Source organism: Alligator mississippiensis, chromosome 6 (assembly GCF_030867095.1).
Source record: "Alligator mississippiensis isolate rAllMis1 chromosome 6, rAllMis1, whole genome shotgun sequence".
Classification (NCBI taxonomy): Eukaryota; Metazoa; Chordata; order Crocodylia; family Alligatoridae; genus Alligator; species Alligator mississippiensis.
In genome coordinates this window covers 54809333-54824101 of record NC_081829.1, presented here as the reverse complement: position 1 = coordinate 54824101, position 14769 = coordinate 54809333, and the positions used below count along the sequence as shown (strand labels likewise).

General features: G+C 50.9%; 1 protein-coding gene across 2 annotated transcripts in view; it reads left to right on the top strand.

Annotated features, from left to right (window-relative positions):
• Positions 1-14769, top strand: part of PBLD (phenazine biosynthesis like protein domain containing) — a 33708-nt gene that overhangs the window by 3141 nt on the left and 15798 nt on the right. For both annotated transcript variants that reach the window (XM_059729883.1, XM_014609326.3), the window contains exons 2-3: positions 5153-5252; positions 9568-9666. In XM_059729883.1, coding sequence (XP_059585866.1) covers positions 5153-5252; positions 9568-9666 — 199 coding nt within the window. The remainder of the gene's footprint in view (positions 1-5152; positions 5253-9567; positions 9667-14769) is intronic.

Genomic DNA, 14769 nt, shown 5'->3' with positions numbered 1-14769 from the left:
TTGAACCACCTCGGGTGGCAGGCTGTTCCAGACCTTGGGGGCTCGGACAGTAAAGAAATTCTTCCTTATGTCCAGCCTGAAACGGTCTTGTAGTAGTTTATGACCATTCGACCTAGTCGTCATCCCTTGGGGCGCTCTGGTGAACAAATGTTCCCCCAGATACTGGTGGTCACCCCTGATAAACTTATAGGTGGCCATCAGATCACCCCTGAGCCTGAGCTTTTCCAGGCTGAAGAGCCCCAGGGCTCTCAGCCTGTCATCGTAGGGTCTGCTTCCCTGACCTCTGATCATGCGCGTGGCTCTTCTCTGGACTCTCTCAAGCTTCTCCACATCCTTTTTGAATTGTGGAGCCCAAAACTGGATGCAGTACTCCAGCTATGGCCTCACTAAGGCCGAGTACAGGGGGAGAATGACGTCCCGGGATTTGCTTGAGAAGCATCTATGGATGCAAGCCAGCGTTTTGGTCGCTTTACTAGCCGCAGCATCGCACTGCAGGCTCATGTTCATCTTGTGGTCAATGATGACCCCCAAGTCTTTTTCTTGCATAGTGCTAGCCAACATAGCACTGCTGAGCCTATAAGGATGCTGCGGGTTTTTCTTCCCAAGGTGGAGAACCTTGCATTTATCGGCATTGAACACCATCAGATTCTCGTCCGCCCACTTGCTGAGCCTTTCCAGGTCAGCCTGGATCACCTGCCTGTCTTCTGGTGTGGATGCTTTTCCCCAAAGTTTGGTGTCATCAGCGAACTTGGCCAGTCCGCTTCTGACTCCAGTGTCCACATCATTAATGAAGATGTTGAACAGTATGGGTCCAAGGACAGAGCCTTGGGGGACCCCACTGGTCACAGGACACCACGATGAGTGACTTCCATCAATTACTACCCTCTGGGTCTGACCCCGGAGCCAGTTTTCCAGCCAGTGGATCGTGGAGGACCCAAGGCGACAATTGGCCAGTTTCTCTAAGAGGTGATTATGGGAAACCAGGTCAAAGGCTTTTTTTGAAGTCAAGATATATGACATCAATCTCTTCTCCCTTGTCCAGGTGATAGGTCACCTGGTCGTAGAAGGAAATGAGATTGGTCAAGCAAGACCTACCCGCAACAAACCCGTGCTGGCTATCCCTTAAGATGTTGGCGTCAGCCAGTCCATTAAGGATGGCCTCTTTGATAAACTTTTCTAAGATCTTCCCCGGGATAGAAGTCAGGCTAATGGGCCTATAGTTAGCCGGATCCACTTTCCTCCCTTTCTTGAAGATAGGCACCACGTTGGCCTTCTTCCAGTCTTCGGGCACTACACCAGAGCGCCAAGAGTTTTCAAAGATCCGTGCTAGAGGCTGGGCTATGATGCTCGCCAACTCCTTGAGTACCCTGGGGTGAAGATTGTCTCGGCCGGCTGACTTGAAGGTATCCAGCTTCTCAAGATGTTCCTTCACGAAGTCAGCATCAATGGAGGGCAGGGGATCACCCTCACCCGGACTTCCCTGTCCTGTAGCGGGCATGGGCGTCCCATGGGACTGATGAAAGACCGACGCAAAGTACCTATTTAATAGGTTGGCTTTTTCCTGGGTGTCAGTTGTCAGTTGCCCCATCTGGTTCAGCAGGGGTCTAACGTTGTCCCTGCTTTTCCTCTGGCTCCCCACATATCTGAAAAAGGACTTTTTATTGTCCTTGATGCTCAAAGCTAGTTGGAGTTCAGTTGCAGCCTTGGCTTTCCTGGTCTGCTCCCTACAGGACCGGACCAGTGCAGAATAATCCTCCTTGGAGGTGACTTCCATCCTCCATCCTTTGTAGGCCTTTCTTTTTAGCCTCAGGAGGTCTGCTAGGTCCCTGGAGAGCCAGGGGGGCTGCTGTGCCCTCTTGCTGCCTTTCGTCCGAGATGGAATAGACTTAGTTTGTGCATTGAGGATCGCTCCCTTGAGGAGCAACCACTCTTCTTGAACTCCCCTTTCTCCATGGTCATGGTCCCTTAGGGCCTCACTGACAAGCCTCCTGAGCTTGTCAAAGTCGGCTTTCCTGAAGTCAAGGACTTCTGTGTTGCTGACTTGCCAGCTTTTTGGCAGATGGTGAAGGTGATCAGCTCGTGGTCGCTGTCACCCAGCTTCCCATCGATCACTAGGTCGCCAACTAGGTCATCCCCAGTAGCCAGTACCAGGTCGAGCAGCGCTTTGCCTCTCGTTGGCCCGTAGACTTCTTGAGTCAGGTAGAGGTCATCCACGCACGAGAGGAAGCTTTGCGACCGCTCAGATTTTGCTGAGCGATCCTCCCACGAGATGTCTGGGTAATTGAAGTCACCCATGACAACCATGGTCCTGGAGCATGCGGCCTCAGCCAGTTCCTGGGCAAACTCCTGGTCAAGCTCAGGACTTTGGGTGGGCGGTCTGTAGTAGACTCCCACCATTGTGTCCCCTGTGCCGTGTTCCCCACAGATTTTAACCCAGAGGGTCTCCAGCCGTCCACCCTGGTCGCCAATATCGGCTTGCAGGGACGCGTAGCTTTCCTTAACATAGAGAGCTACACCCCCGCCCCTTTTCTCTACATGATCCCTCCTGTACAGGGTATAGCCATCTATCCCCGTGGTCCAGTCATGGGTGGAGTCCCACCAGGTCTCCCTTATCCCTATGACATCATAATTATTTGCATTGAGCAGGAGGATGAGCTCTTCCTGCTTATTCCCCAAGCTCCTGGCATTTGTGTACAGGCAAGCAAGTGCCCCCTGGGGGGCTCCTTCCTTGCCCACAGATTTTGCCAGGGCTCGGGCAGGGGTGGGCTCCCTTAAGTGCCTTGACCTGCTGGCTTTGCAAGGATTGCTCAGTGGGCCAGCAGTGGCGGTAGTCCCCCCGTCCCCCAGCAGGCTTAGTTTAAAGCCCGGTGGATCAGGTCAGCCAGTCTGGCTGAGAAGAACCTCCTCCCTAGGGGAGAGAGGTGGAGGCCATCTCTTCCCAGCAGCTCGCTGCCTTTTTCACCAAAGAGCGGGCTGTGGTCATGAAAGCCAAAGCCTTCCCGACGACACCAGCACCGCAGTCTTTGGTTGACCACGTGGATCCTCATCTCCCTCCTCGGCCCATAGCCTGAGACTGGGAGGATCGATGAGAACACCACCTGTGCCCCCAGACCCTTTAGCCCCGCTCCCAAATCCCTGTAGCGCCTCATGACCTGGCTGGGAGCGCTCCGAGCCGTGTCATTGGTGCCCACATGAATTAGGAGCATGGGATAGTGGTCTGTGGGTTTGAGGAGCTCTGGGATCCTCTCCGCAATGTCCTGGATGTGGGCCCCCGGGAAACAGCAGACTTCCCGGGCTAAGGGGTCGGAGCGGCAGATTGCCCCCTCAGGAGAGAGTCTCCCACAACAAACAACCCTACGTTTTGTCTTGGGGAGAGCAGGGGTGGGAGCTGCAGTTGGGTCCATGTTGCCTGCGGGAGCCGGCAACTCAGCAGGCTCTGCTGGAGCGGCAAGAGGTGCATACCTGTTGCTCAGCTCCGGCGGGGCAGGGGCCTTGGTGCGGCGGGCTTTAGGGCCCTTGACCACCGTGGTCCATGCCCCTGGCTGGACAGAGTGGGAGGTCCCGGAGTCCTCCTTTGGTGTGGAGGGAGACTGGTCTACCCTCTGCCTCCCGGGGGAGAAGGGCCTGGCAGTAGGAGTCTATCTCCTGCTTGCAGTCCCTGATGGCACGCAGTCTCTGGACTGTGGCCTGGAGCTCCTCCAGCTGGCGCACCAGAGGCCCCAAAAGGGAGCAGACCCCACAAGGGGAGGTCACCATGCTCCCAGGTCCCAGAGCCTGAAAAAGGGACAGGCAGCCCCCGCAGCCGAGAGCCCAGGGGCTCTGTCTGCGTGGAGCCCGGAACCAGGGGCTCCGTCTGGGTGGCAGTCTCTGAGGTGTCAGAGGGGTGGGGCGCGGAGCCTGAGGGAATCCTCGGGAGATGTAGCTTTAAAACAAATACCAAAGATACGAGACTCGAGAGAGAATCTTAAGAACTAGCAACCTTTTTTCCCAGTGCTGCCATCAGCTGTATATTCAAAAAAACCTGTTGATGTCTTCTGCAGAAAATTGCTTGTTATAAAAAAACTTGCTATATTTCAAAACTGCCACAAGATGGAAGCATTTCGACATTCTGCCTATACCTTCTGTAAAGTCTTGGGTGACTAATTTTGGTTCATCCTATTTAGAAGGGTTAGGAGTCAGAATTGGACCTGTGTAGTAAGCAGGAGATTTGGCTACTATAAAAAGTTACCATGCTGTAATATGTAAAGATCTTTTGTATCGAACAATAATTGTCTGATTTCTCCCATGTGGGTTTAGTGGCCACGTTAGATTAAAAGTGACTTTAAATAATTAGAGATAACGGGAAAACTTTAATCCTTCAGAAGTAGTAGTTGATTCAGTTATGTTTCAGTACCTCAAAGGGCAAGTCTTTAGTTTGGCCATGCTTTGATTAGCATAAGACTGTGGAGAGAGATGTGGGTGGAAAAAAACAGGTTTTAAGCTACTTTTTTAACTCCTATAACCTATGTATAATCTTCACTGGTCTGGGTCCCCTGTGTTAAGATCTAGCACATCTGGGGGCCTCTCTTATTGGTACCACATGACATTGTTTTCAGTTCTCTTCCATTCTTGGGGTTTCCTCCACGGTGAAGTACCCTACACCCCAGTGTGCACTATATTTGAATAGAATGGCACAGAGGACTTGGCAGAGATAGGTTACTGAACTTAGACATTACTAGAGAATCATAAGTGGTATGGAAGATGTGGGTGGGGTGGGCTTTGTAAGGTTACAGGAAGGAAGTTGGTGTTACTAGAAGTTAGCGTCAGAAGTGGAACTTCTAAAAGACGTATTCACCCAAACTTCAGGAAGGCTTGCATTCTTCAGTAAAGCTGAGTTTCAGGTGGTAATGAGAAATTTTTGAGTGAAATAATTTTCTTTCTAATTTGTAAAATAATGAGACAGTTATTTCTAGTTGCCTACATATCATAATAATGCAAGTATTTATCTCTGTTTATCAAAAAAGCATGAAGCACATACAGAAAAACTCATGTTTAGAAATAGACAAATCATTTTATCTTTATCATAATGGAAAATGATAGCTTAGTTATTTTACCTGAAGTTGGAAACTATTTGCTGGCTTCCACTTCATTTTTTCTATTGTTTCAATTTTAGGAATTAGATGAAGACATGCACCAAAAAATTGCAACAGAAATGAACCTCTCAGAAACTGCTTTTATCAGAACACTGGACACCAAAGATGACTTCACCAAAAGTAAATACCTATGTTTACCTCAGAATATCTTGCAAAAAAGCAAGACGATCTTCATCCATTCATAATTTAAAGTTTCAAAATTATGAGAATATAAGACAGTAAGGAAAATCATTGGAGATGTATGGATGTCATGTATTTGAAAGAAGGTGTTAGTAAGAACAAGAAGCTTCCTGTACGCAGATTTTTATGAAATATGAATCCACTCTGTTGATGTGTTGTATTGTAAGTGTTTTAAAAGGTACAAGACAATTTAGTAACTATAAACTACATAACATGGGACTTAACACTTTATGAAGAAAAATATGTTATGTATAGGAAACGCATCCATTAGGCACAGTGAAAAGATAAATTAATCCTTTTGTGAGATATCTAGATAAATTGAGTTATCCTTGTTATACAGGTATAGGGACAGAGACACATAAAGGTTAACAGAGCATTTGGGTTAAGTGTGATCTGAAAGAAGCTGGACAACATGAGCAAAGGCCAGTTTGATTGCTCCTGTGTGCAGGACTTTGTACTGATCTTTCTAAATAAACAGGATTGCATCAAAGAAATATCTATCATTAATTTCTCACCATGTTAAAAACCAAAAGGAGCCCAAATTTTGGATAACAGTTGTGTTTTGTGTTTCCTACAGCTACCAATTGATGACCAATAGAGTTATCACATTTATTGTAAATACTTTTAGGTTTTATGTATCCTATAAAGTATGAGAAATACTAGATTATAGTTCACTTTCTTTAAGAGATACTGGAATAGGTCATCAACCAATGACTCTGCTGACAATGTCGCAAGATCACAATTAAATGGCTAAAGAGAACAGTGTTGGTACACTGGCAAGACCTTTTACAGCAACTTGGTCATCGTGTGTAGGTACTGAGCAATGTCACCAATAGATACCAGACCTATACTGCACGTGTATTACATCTTCTGGTAGAAGATGGCGACTGCCTGTAAGTACAGCAGGATATTGTAGATTTTGTAGAAGGAGCAATTGTGATCATCCACTCCACATATCATTTGTAAAAAGAATACTTAAATATTTTAGAGATATGTACTCTTCAAATCTGAGTGACATTTCTGTAGGCTGTAGTGTTCAAGGACAAGTCTGCGCTCACATGTGAGGTGAAATGCTACAGTCTACTACTTTTTGCTGGCAATTGAATAAAAATGTTGAGAAAAACTTGGCATAAAGTACAGTTTTGGAGAGGATAGTGCCTCTGTTCCAGAGACATGGTATGGTTGTTTATGGGGACACTAAGAACTGTTGTATTTTTTATTAATAGGAACATCAACCCCAAACAGGCATCCTGAGTAGTGACTACTGTGTTTGTCTCCAGTCATGTCACAGCTAGACACCATCTTCTACAGCTCTTAAGCACAGAGTTCTATTTGCAAGAGCAAATTATCACCACAACAGGGTTGACTCAGCTGGATTCTGGGCTTACCCTGCTTCAAATTGCTTCCATGGGTCATTCATAAGTCTTACTTAGCCAGTAGGGTTGATTTTTGTGTTTCAATTGTTTTTGTTAGATAAAGGACCTTGATAACTTTACTGCACTAATTTTTCTTATCGACATGGTGACGTGTCTTCTCAAGACATGGTCACATGCAGTCGTTGTTCATCCTGCAGTCTTCTAGTCACGTCTGGTTGGATCCTATTTGTTTTAAATAAATTTACATAAAAACATGTTAAATCCTGTAGCTCGTGAGCTTTTCAAAGGTACAGGAACTCAAAAGGCAAAGCCAGAGCGTTCTCTATGTTTATAGTCCCATTCATAAAGGAAAACCTCGATGTGATTTTAGAGAGACAAAGACTGTTTCTACTACATAGGGCAGGGATTTTCAACCTTTTTAAAGAAGTGTACCCCTTCTGGTGGTGGCGGCTGGACAGCGGGGGGTGGGGAGGAGCTTGCATGCAGTTGCCACCGTGACCCACCACTCTGTGCTGCTGCCACTGCACCCCACTTTTCCACAGTTGGTTACATGTGTGGCTCTGCAGGCTGCTGACGGGCCTTGCATGGGCGTGGGGTGGTGGATGGCAGCAGTGGCTGCAGTATGGGAGCTCCCTCCCTGCTCCCCGCTTGCGGCCCGCAGAAGGGCGCCTGTGACCCATAGAAGGGCACCGCTGCTCTTGCCCCCTTCCCACCGCTGGCCCTGTTCCTGGGAGGCAGCAGCTCAGGATGTTGGGTGGCGGTGCACTGTCCCCACCCACACACATTTACCCCCTAGGACTTTTCCAAGTATCCCTAGGGGTACACGTACCCCTGGTGACACCCCCTGACATAGGAGTTAGTCTGGGATGTGAAGAGGTGCAAACCCTAAAGGACAGATCTGTGCTGGGAGAAAACCTTAGTGTGGCGGAGCACCTTTGGGGTGGTCACCACATGACAGGGGCTGCAGTAGGCTGGGACAAAGCCAGCAGGGAAGGCAGCCAAGTGAAGGCCCCCTGAATGTTATTGAAAGGGGGGAGGTGTGTGGTGGAGCACCTTTGGGGGGTGCTTGCCACTTGAGGGCTCTCACAGACTCTGAGGGGAGCCTGCTTTGGAGGAGCAGCAGGGGAAACCTCCCCCAGGTACCATTTTAAGGGTGAAGGTGTGTGGCAGGGCACTGTTGGTGCCTGACACTTTAACGAGAGCCAAACAGCCAGCAGGTGCTTGATTGCGGCAGCCATTTTAGATCCCTGGCTGCCGATATAAACAGATCAATTCCCTGCTGGTGGCAGAGGCAGCAATGTAACCTGGCTGCAAGGCTGCTGGTATCATTCTGGAGGTAAGGGAGGAGCTGTAGGGGATGGCTAGGAGGCTCCTGGTCCTGGGCATGACCTAAAACTGTACCCTGCCGGTAGTGGGTGGCCTGGTGGGGCTCTCAGTGGCACGGGAGCCCCCAGGAAGTGCCAGGCCAGTGATTACCCCGGTGAAAGGTGGGTGCGGGCGCCTTAACCTTAGCACTCACCTTCAGGTGGGTTTGCGTAACACCGGAGGCAGTTGGGGCCAGGCACAGTTACGGCCACCTGAGCGCTGGGGGGTGCAAGACTCCAAGGAGAGAGAGTTGGGGCCAGGCACGGCTACGGCCAACCTGAGCCCACTGGGGAGGGAAGGCCCATGGCCCCAAGTGAGGGCAGCAGAGATGAGGAGCCCCGAGTGAAGGGGAGTATGCCAAGGTAGGTTTCTAGATGCCTGAGGCTGTAATTTGGGCCAGAGGCCGAGTAAAGGGGGCTCAGCCCGAGAGAGAGGGGTAAATCCTGACCCTGGTAAGTCCTCCACTGCTGGGAGGCCAAGTGTGGGTCAAAAGCAAGATCTATAGTGAGCACAATGACATGATGCTCCAGGGGGGGAGTGAGAGTCCCTGTGAGACCCTGGAACACACCGGTCATGGTGCGAGTTACCCCAGCTCCCACAACCAGGGGGGTAACTCCTAGTAGGGGCCAGAAGGCAGACCCAAGAGAGTGAAGGGGCTAGTGGCAGAGGCCTGATGTAGAATACCCTCGGCTGGTCAATGCTGGGGCCAGGACCAGAAAGGTCAAAAGGGCCAGGGGCTCACTGTGAGGGATGTCCAGAGCTGAGGGCCTGGGGTTCCGACTGGCCTTGGAGGTGAGGCCAGGGCCTGTGTGGTCAAAGGTCCTGGGGGGACTACGCCCGAGAGGGGAAATAGTTTCAGGGAGCTAGGCAGCCCGAATGAAGGTGGGCTACACTGCCGGAATGGAGGGATCTTAAAGGGGTCCGAACTGAATGATTCTGGGGCCCAGTGTGGGGCTGGTGAGATTAACATCAGTGGATGCCATCTGTGAGGTATGGGCTGCTGTGTAAGGGAGGTACGGAGCTGCAGATAGCGCCCCCTGGCACCTGGGCAAGAATGGGCAGCCTCCCCCCTTATTAACATCTTAATTAATTAAGAACAAGGCGTGGCAGGTGAGTCAGGTGGGAGGCGTGCCCAAAGGCCCACTTTGTCACACTTAGTTTAGATGCAGTTCTATTAGTAAAATTGTACAAAGGTTACTAATTGTACATAGTACAAAGTGCTTTGCATACATTTCTGAAGCTACACCTTTGGCATTATTTCATACTGTACTCACGTACTAAAAAAGTACTCTCAGTGCAGACATGGCCTGACAAACAATAGTTGTACAAAAAAACAGGATTAAGTGGATGGCTAGAAACCTTTGTGCAATTCAGTCTGATTGTATAAGATTTGTCTGCTCAGATTCAAGCATAATCGCTTAGTAAAATGTTTAGAAATTAACAGAGGAAGAGAGGCTTTTATAATCCTTTCATAAAATTAACTTTCTCTCTCTCTCTCTCTCTCTTTTTAAAAGGTTCCTGCTTCGGATTAAGGTGGTTCACACCAACTAATGAGGTCCCTCTTTGTGGTCATGCAACGCTAGCAGCAGCTGCCGTATTATTCAATATACAAGGTATTATTTTTACATTATTCTATATTATGAATATTTTTACATAATTTGCTAAATTTTTCTGATTTTAAAAATATACTCACACTGCTTTTTAATTATGCTCCGCAAATACAGCAGTTAAACCCCAAGAACACTTTTGGAACACTTGAGGGTGGCCCCTTAACTACTTATCTTTTTCTCATGCTCTGCTGTTACAAGGCAGTCTACATCCAGATTCCCCTGACCTCCTTTCTCTGTCATTAGTTAAAGGAACTGAATGTGCAGGTCTCAGCTGGTGCAGGGAAGTCCAGAAGAGGTAGAGATATTGCAGAGTATGTTCCCCTTACGTTACGGCCAAGAGGAAGCCCCTATCTGTCATATGCTTCAGCTGTTTCTTTATTGAGTTTGTAGGAGTTTTGCCTAAAAAAACAACTGGCTCAAGAATTTTCTTGGTATGTAATCCCATGTAGATAGTCTGCTAAAATAGAATAACTCTACTATGTAAGATGAAGGAGCAAACACTCTGGACAGTAGGATTAGGATTCAGATTGACCTTGATAAATTGGAAAAATAATCCAAAATTAATCAAATAAAATTCAGTAACACTAAATGCAGAGTCCTGTACTTGTGACTGAACAATTGCATGCACAAATGCAGACCAAAGAATGACTGGCTAAACTGCAATACTGCAGTCAAGGACCTGGGGGTTATTTTGAACCAGAAGTGGACATTTAAGTGGCTGGAGGGCCACTTAAGGAGTTTTGGTGAGCTGTTGCAGGCTGGGTCAGCACCCCACCTCCCTCCAGCCCTCAACAGCTCACCAAAACTCCCTAAATGTCTCTGCCCTGGGACCTGGCCCCATGCTGACACCACCTGGTGATCCTGGGGTCTCCGTAGAGACCAGCCCGGGACCCATGCAGGCAGGGTGTACTTGGCTGGGTTAATGGGTGGTGCTATAGGCAGGCGAGGAGTGGCATCTGGGAGCAGGATGGGCAGGCAGGGCTGGGGCTGGGATTGGAATCGCAGGGTGGGACTGGAGCCCAGGGCAGGGTCGTGATCTGCTCCCTTCATGACCCTGCCCACAGAACTAGTGCCTGTTGCAGGGACACGTAGGCAGCAGATTGTGGCTCTGCCCGAGGCCCTGAACCTGTGCTGTCACTGCCCCGTGATCCTGATCCCAGCCCTGGCCCTGCCTACCCATCCTGCTCCATGGAAACCCCACCTGCCTGCTTCATCCAGTGTTCCCAGTGATAGGTACAGGGTGGATGTTCTGGGGTGCCCAGGCAGCAGGGCCAGGTGTGGTGGCGGCAGAGCCATCCCTAGGGGTGTGTGGGGCCCAGGATATATCAGCCTGTGCGCGGCCAGGGGGTGGCAGTGGGGCAGGGATGGTGAGCAGCTAGAGCACGGAGCTGACAGTGCATGGCAGCCACAGTGGGGCCTATACGGCACTGTCCGTGGGGCCCAGGGCGGTTGCCCTGATTCGTGCCCCCTGGGGATGGCCCTGGGTGGTGGCAGTGGAGACTGGCAGTGGCAGCTGGAAGGAGCTGTTGCTGTAGGGGCTGTTAGGAGGCAAGTGTGGTCACCATGCTGCCTGGGCACACGTCAGTCCAGACTGCCCCCTGCTCCTGGGCTGGGAAGGGCTGAGGGACTGTAACAGGCATCGCTTCCGAGCCAAGTTGTGGCCCGCTCACCTGTTCCTGCGGCAACCGCCCGCCTTCTCGCCTGCCACGTCTTGATGTTAATTAATTAATTAGCGGGAGGCTGCCCATTATAATGCCCCGATGCCGGGGGGGCGCTCTGCGGCTCCAACCTCCCCTAATACCGCAGCCCAAGCCTCGCAGATGTAATTGCTGTCATCTCTCTTCTGCCCCCTTTCGGAGACTCACTATGCTGCCCCCATTTTGGGGCTCGCCCCGCCCCCACTAGGGCTTTGGAAATGCCCCTCCCTAGGGCTGGGTTCATACACCCCGTATGCTGCGCCCTCCTGGGCGCCGGGGTCCCTGCACTCTGCTGCAGGTCCCTATAAGTAGGTTGCGCCCTCACCGGCGTCTGGCTGTGCCCCGCTTGGGCTTACAAAAAGGCCCCCGTCCTGGGAGCTCGCCCCGCCCACACTGGGGCTTCAGAAATGCCCCTCCCTAGGGCTGGGTCTATACACCCCGTATGCTGCGCCCTCCTGGGCGCCGGGGTCCCCGCACTCTGCTGCAGGTCCCTATAAGTAGGTTGCGCCCTCACTGGCGCCGGGGTCCTCACTTTATCGTGAGCCCCCCTATGAGGCCGCCTCCACCCCTAATAGCCTCACCCAAGCCACCGGTTCAACGAACAAAACAAAGCACAAGCCCCTAGGCTGAAACATAACTATAAGCCGCCTGGCTACAACCATACTGCTCTAACATCTTGGAGCTGACTCTCAGGCAGTACCTGCAGTTGCTTCTCGCCTCTCCCCCAGGAGCTCCTGCCTCTCTGGCTGCTGGCAGAGAACTCGCAGCCTGGCCTCAGCCCTGGGCTTTTATAAGGGCCAGGCCCTGCCCCCTTCTGGCCAGCTGACTCCCATTAGTTGCCCCAGCAACCTGCAGCTGTCCCCCTTATGTTCGGCCAGGGCTCTCTCCCTGGCAGTTTTCACTCCTTAGGAGCCAGGCACTGATGTACCCTGCGACACACCTCCCCCCCCCAAGATCTGCACTCGCCGAGGTAGATCTTCATTCACTTTAAATCCAGTTGGACTCGGCGGCTCTTCCTGGCCTTTCTTCTGGTACCCGGCGTCTTTCTTATGAGTGGCGGAGGTTTTAAGGCGCCTCCTGCTCGCCTTTTCCCCAGGGCGCACCGTGTGGGATTTCTCGGGAGTTACTCCGCCGCGGGCAGTCCCCCCACTCTAGCCATCCCTGGTAAGGTGCTAACTAGGCCTATCCTTCAGCTAGGAGTCCATTTCTTGGCCCCTGATTATTCACAAAAAGGATCGACCCCCCCCCTTTTTTTTTCTTGGTCGCGGTTTTCTTGTTCTTCTCGGCCCTCCTTCCTCCTCATACTGCCTCGAGAGGAAATCCGCACTTACATTCTGATTGCCCGGGTGATGTTTTATTTCAAAATAATAGGGTTGCAAACTCAGGGCCCATCGCATCAACCTAGAGTTGTCCGTTTTCATGTTCTGTAACCAGCGGAGGGGCGCGTGGTCTGTAAGCAGTGTGAATTGTCTTCCCAGCAAGTAGTAGCGGAATGTCTCCACGGCCCACTTGATAGCCAAACATTCTTTCTCTATCGTGGCATACCTCCGCTCCGGGGGATGCAATCTCCTACTTATATAGGCTATGGGGTGCTCTTCCTCCCCTTCCACCTGGATCAATACCGCTCCAATCGCCGCTTCGGACGCATCGGTCTGTACCAAAAAGTGTCTATTAAAGTCGGGGGTATATAACAGAGGTTGCAGGCATAACGCTTCTTTCACTGTTTGGAAGGCTCTCTCCGCCTCTGGCGTCCATCTTACCTTGGCTGGTGCCTTCGCTTTAGTCATCTCTGTCAACGGCACCACTATATCTGCCAAGTGGGGTACGAACCTTCTATAATAATTGGCTAGCCCCAGGAAGGCCCTCACTTGTTTTTTAGATTGGGGCGCTTGGTACCTTTGTAAAGCCGCCACTTTGTTTAATAGTGGTCTCACTTTCCCGCTTCCTACTAGGAAGCCCAGATACGGTGTTTCTTCCTTTCCTATGGTACATTTTGTCGGGTTGGCTGTCAGCCCGACCCGTCTCAGGTCACGTATCACCGCCCTGAGTGCTTGGAGGTGGTCTGCCCACTCTTCCGTATAGATGATAATATCATCTCTATATGCTGCAGCATAATCCCTATGTGGGGCCAAAACCCTGTCCATCAACTGTTGGAAGGTGGCTGCAGCTCCATGGAGTCCAAACGGCATGCGTTGGAACTGGAAGAGCCCCCATGGTGTTGCGAAGGACTCTTCTCTTGGTCCTCTGGGGCCAGTGGCACCTGCCAATAGCCCTTTGTCAGGTCTAGAGTGGAGATATAGCGGGCCTGCCCGATGTTCTCTACCAGTTCGTCTACTCTCGGCATGAGGTAGGCGTCAAACTTCGCCACCGCATTTACTTTCCGGAAATCTACGCATAGCCGAATCTTCCCGTCCGGTTTGGGTACTACGACAATGGGGGCTCCGCCAGTCACTGTGGGACCTGCATATGACGCCCTTCTCCAACATCATTTCAATCTCGGCTTTTATCTGACTCTGTAGCCCTTGGGGAATCCGTCTCCAGCTCTCCCTGATCACCTGGCCTGGAGGAGTTTCTATCCGGTGTACCACACCCTGAGCTTCCCCGGGCACTTCCTGGAACACGTCTGCGAACTCCCTGATTAGCTTGGCAGCCTGTTCCCTCTGGTCCTTTGATAATCTCGACGCGAGCTCTACGTCGCCTGGTCTGCTCTCCTCTGTCAAGGAGGGTCCTAGATCTAGCTCCTCGGGCTGAGCAGCTAAATACATACACTCCCGCTCTTCCCATTTCTTCAGCAGGTTGACATGATATATCTGCTTCTTCTTTTGTCTATCGGCCTGATATACCTCGTAGTCCACGGACCCCACTCTGCACTTACTCTCTCTATCCGGTAACAGAACTAATACGCGGTCTCCTTCCTCAAACCTCCTTTCCCGGGCGCCTCGGTTATAGTACCCTGCCTGACGTTGCTGGGCCTTTCTGAGATTGCCCACGACTTCACTGCGAGCAGCCTCCAATCGCTCTCGCAGTTGTACCATGTATTGTATCAAGTTCTGATCTTTGTTCTGCTGGTCCTCCCAACCTTCTTTGATCAAATCAAGTATCCCCCGGGGCTGTCGGCCATACAACAGTTCAAAGGGTGAAAACCCTGTCGAGGCTTGGGGGGCCTCCCTTACTGCGAACAGCAAAGGGGGTATCATTTTGTCCCAGTCTTGTGGTCTTTCGGTCACAAACTTCTTTAGCATCTGCTTCAACGTCTGATTGAACCGTTCCACCAACCCGTCTGTTTGGGGGTGATAGACCATCGTCTTCAGATGCTTAATCCCCAGGGCTTTACTCACACCTTCAAAAACGCGGGAAGTAAAATTCGTCCCCTGGTCCATTAACAACTCTTTGGGGAGTCCTACCCGCG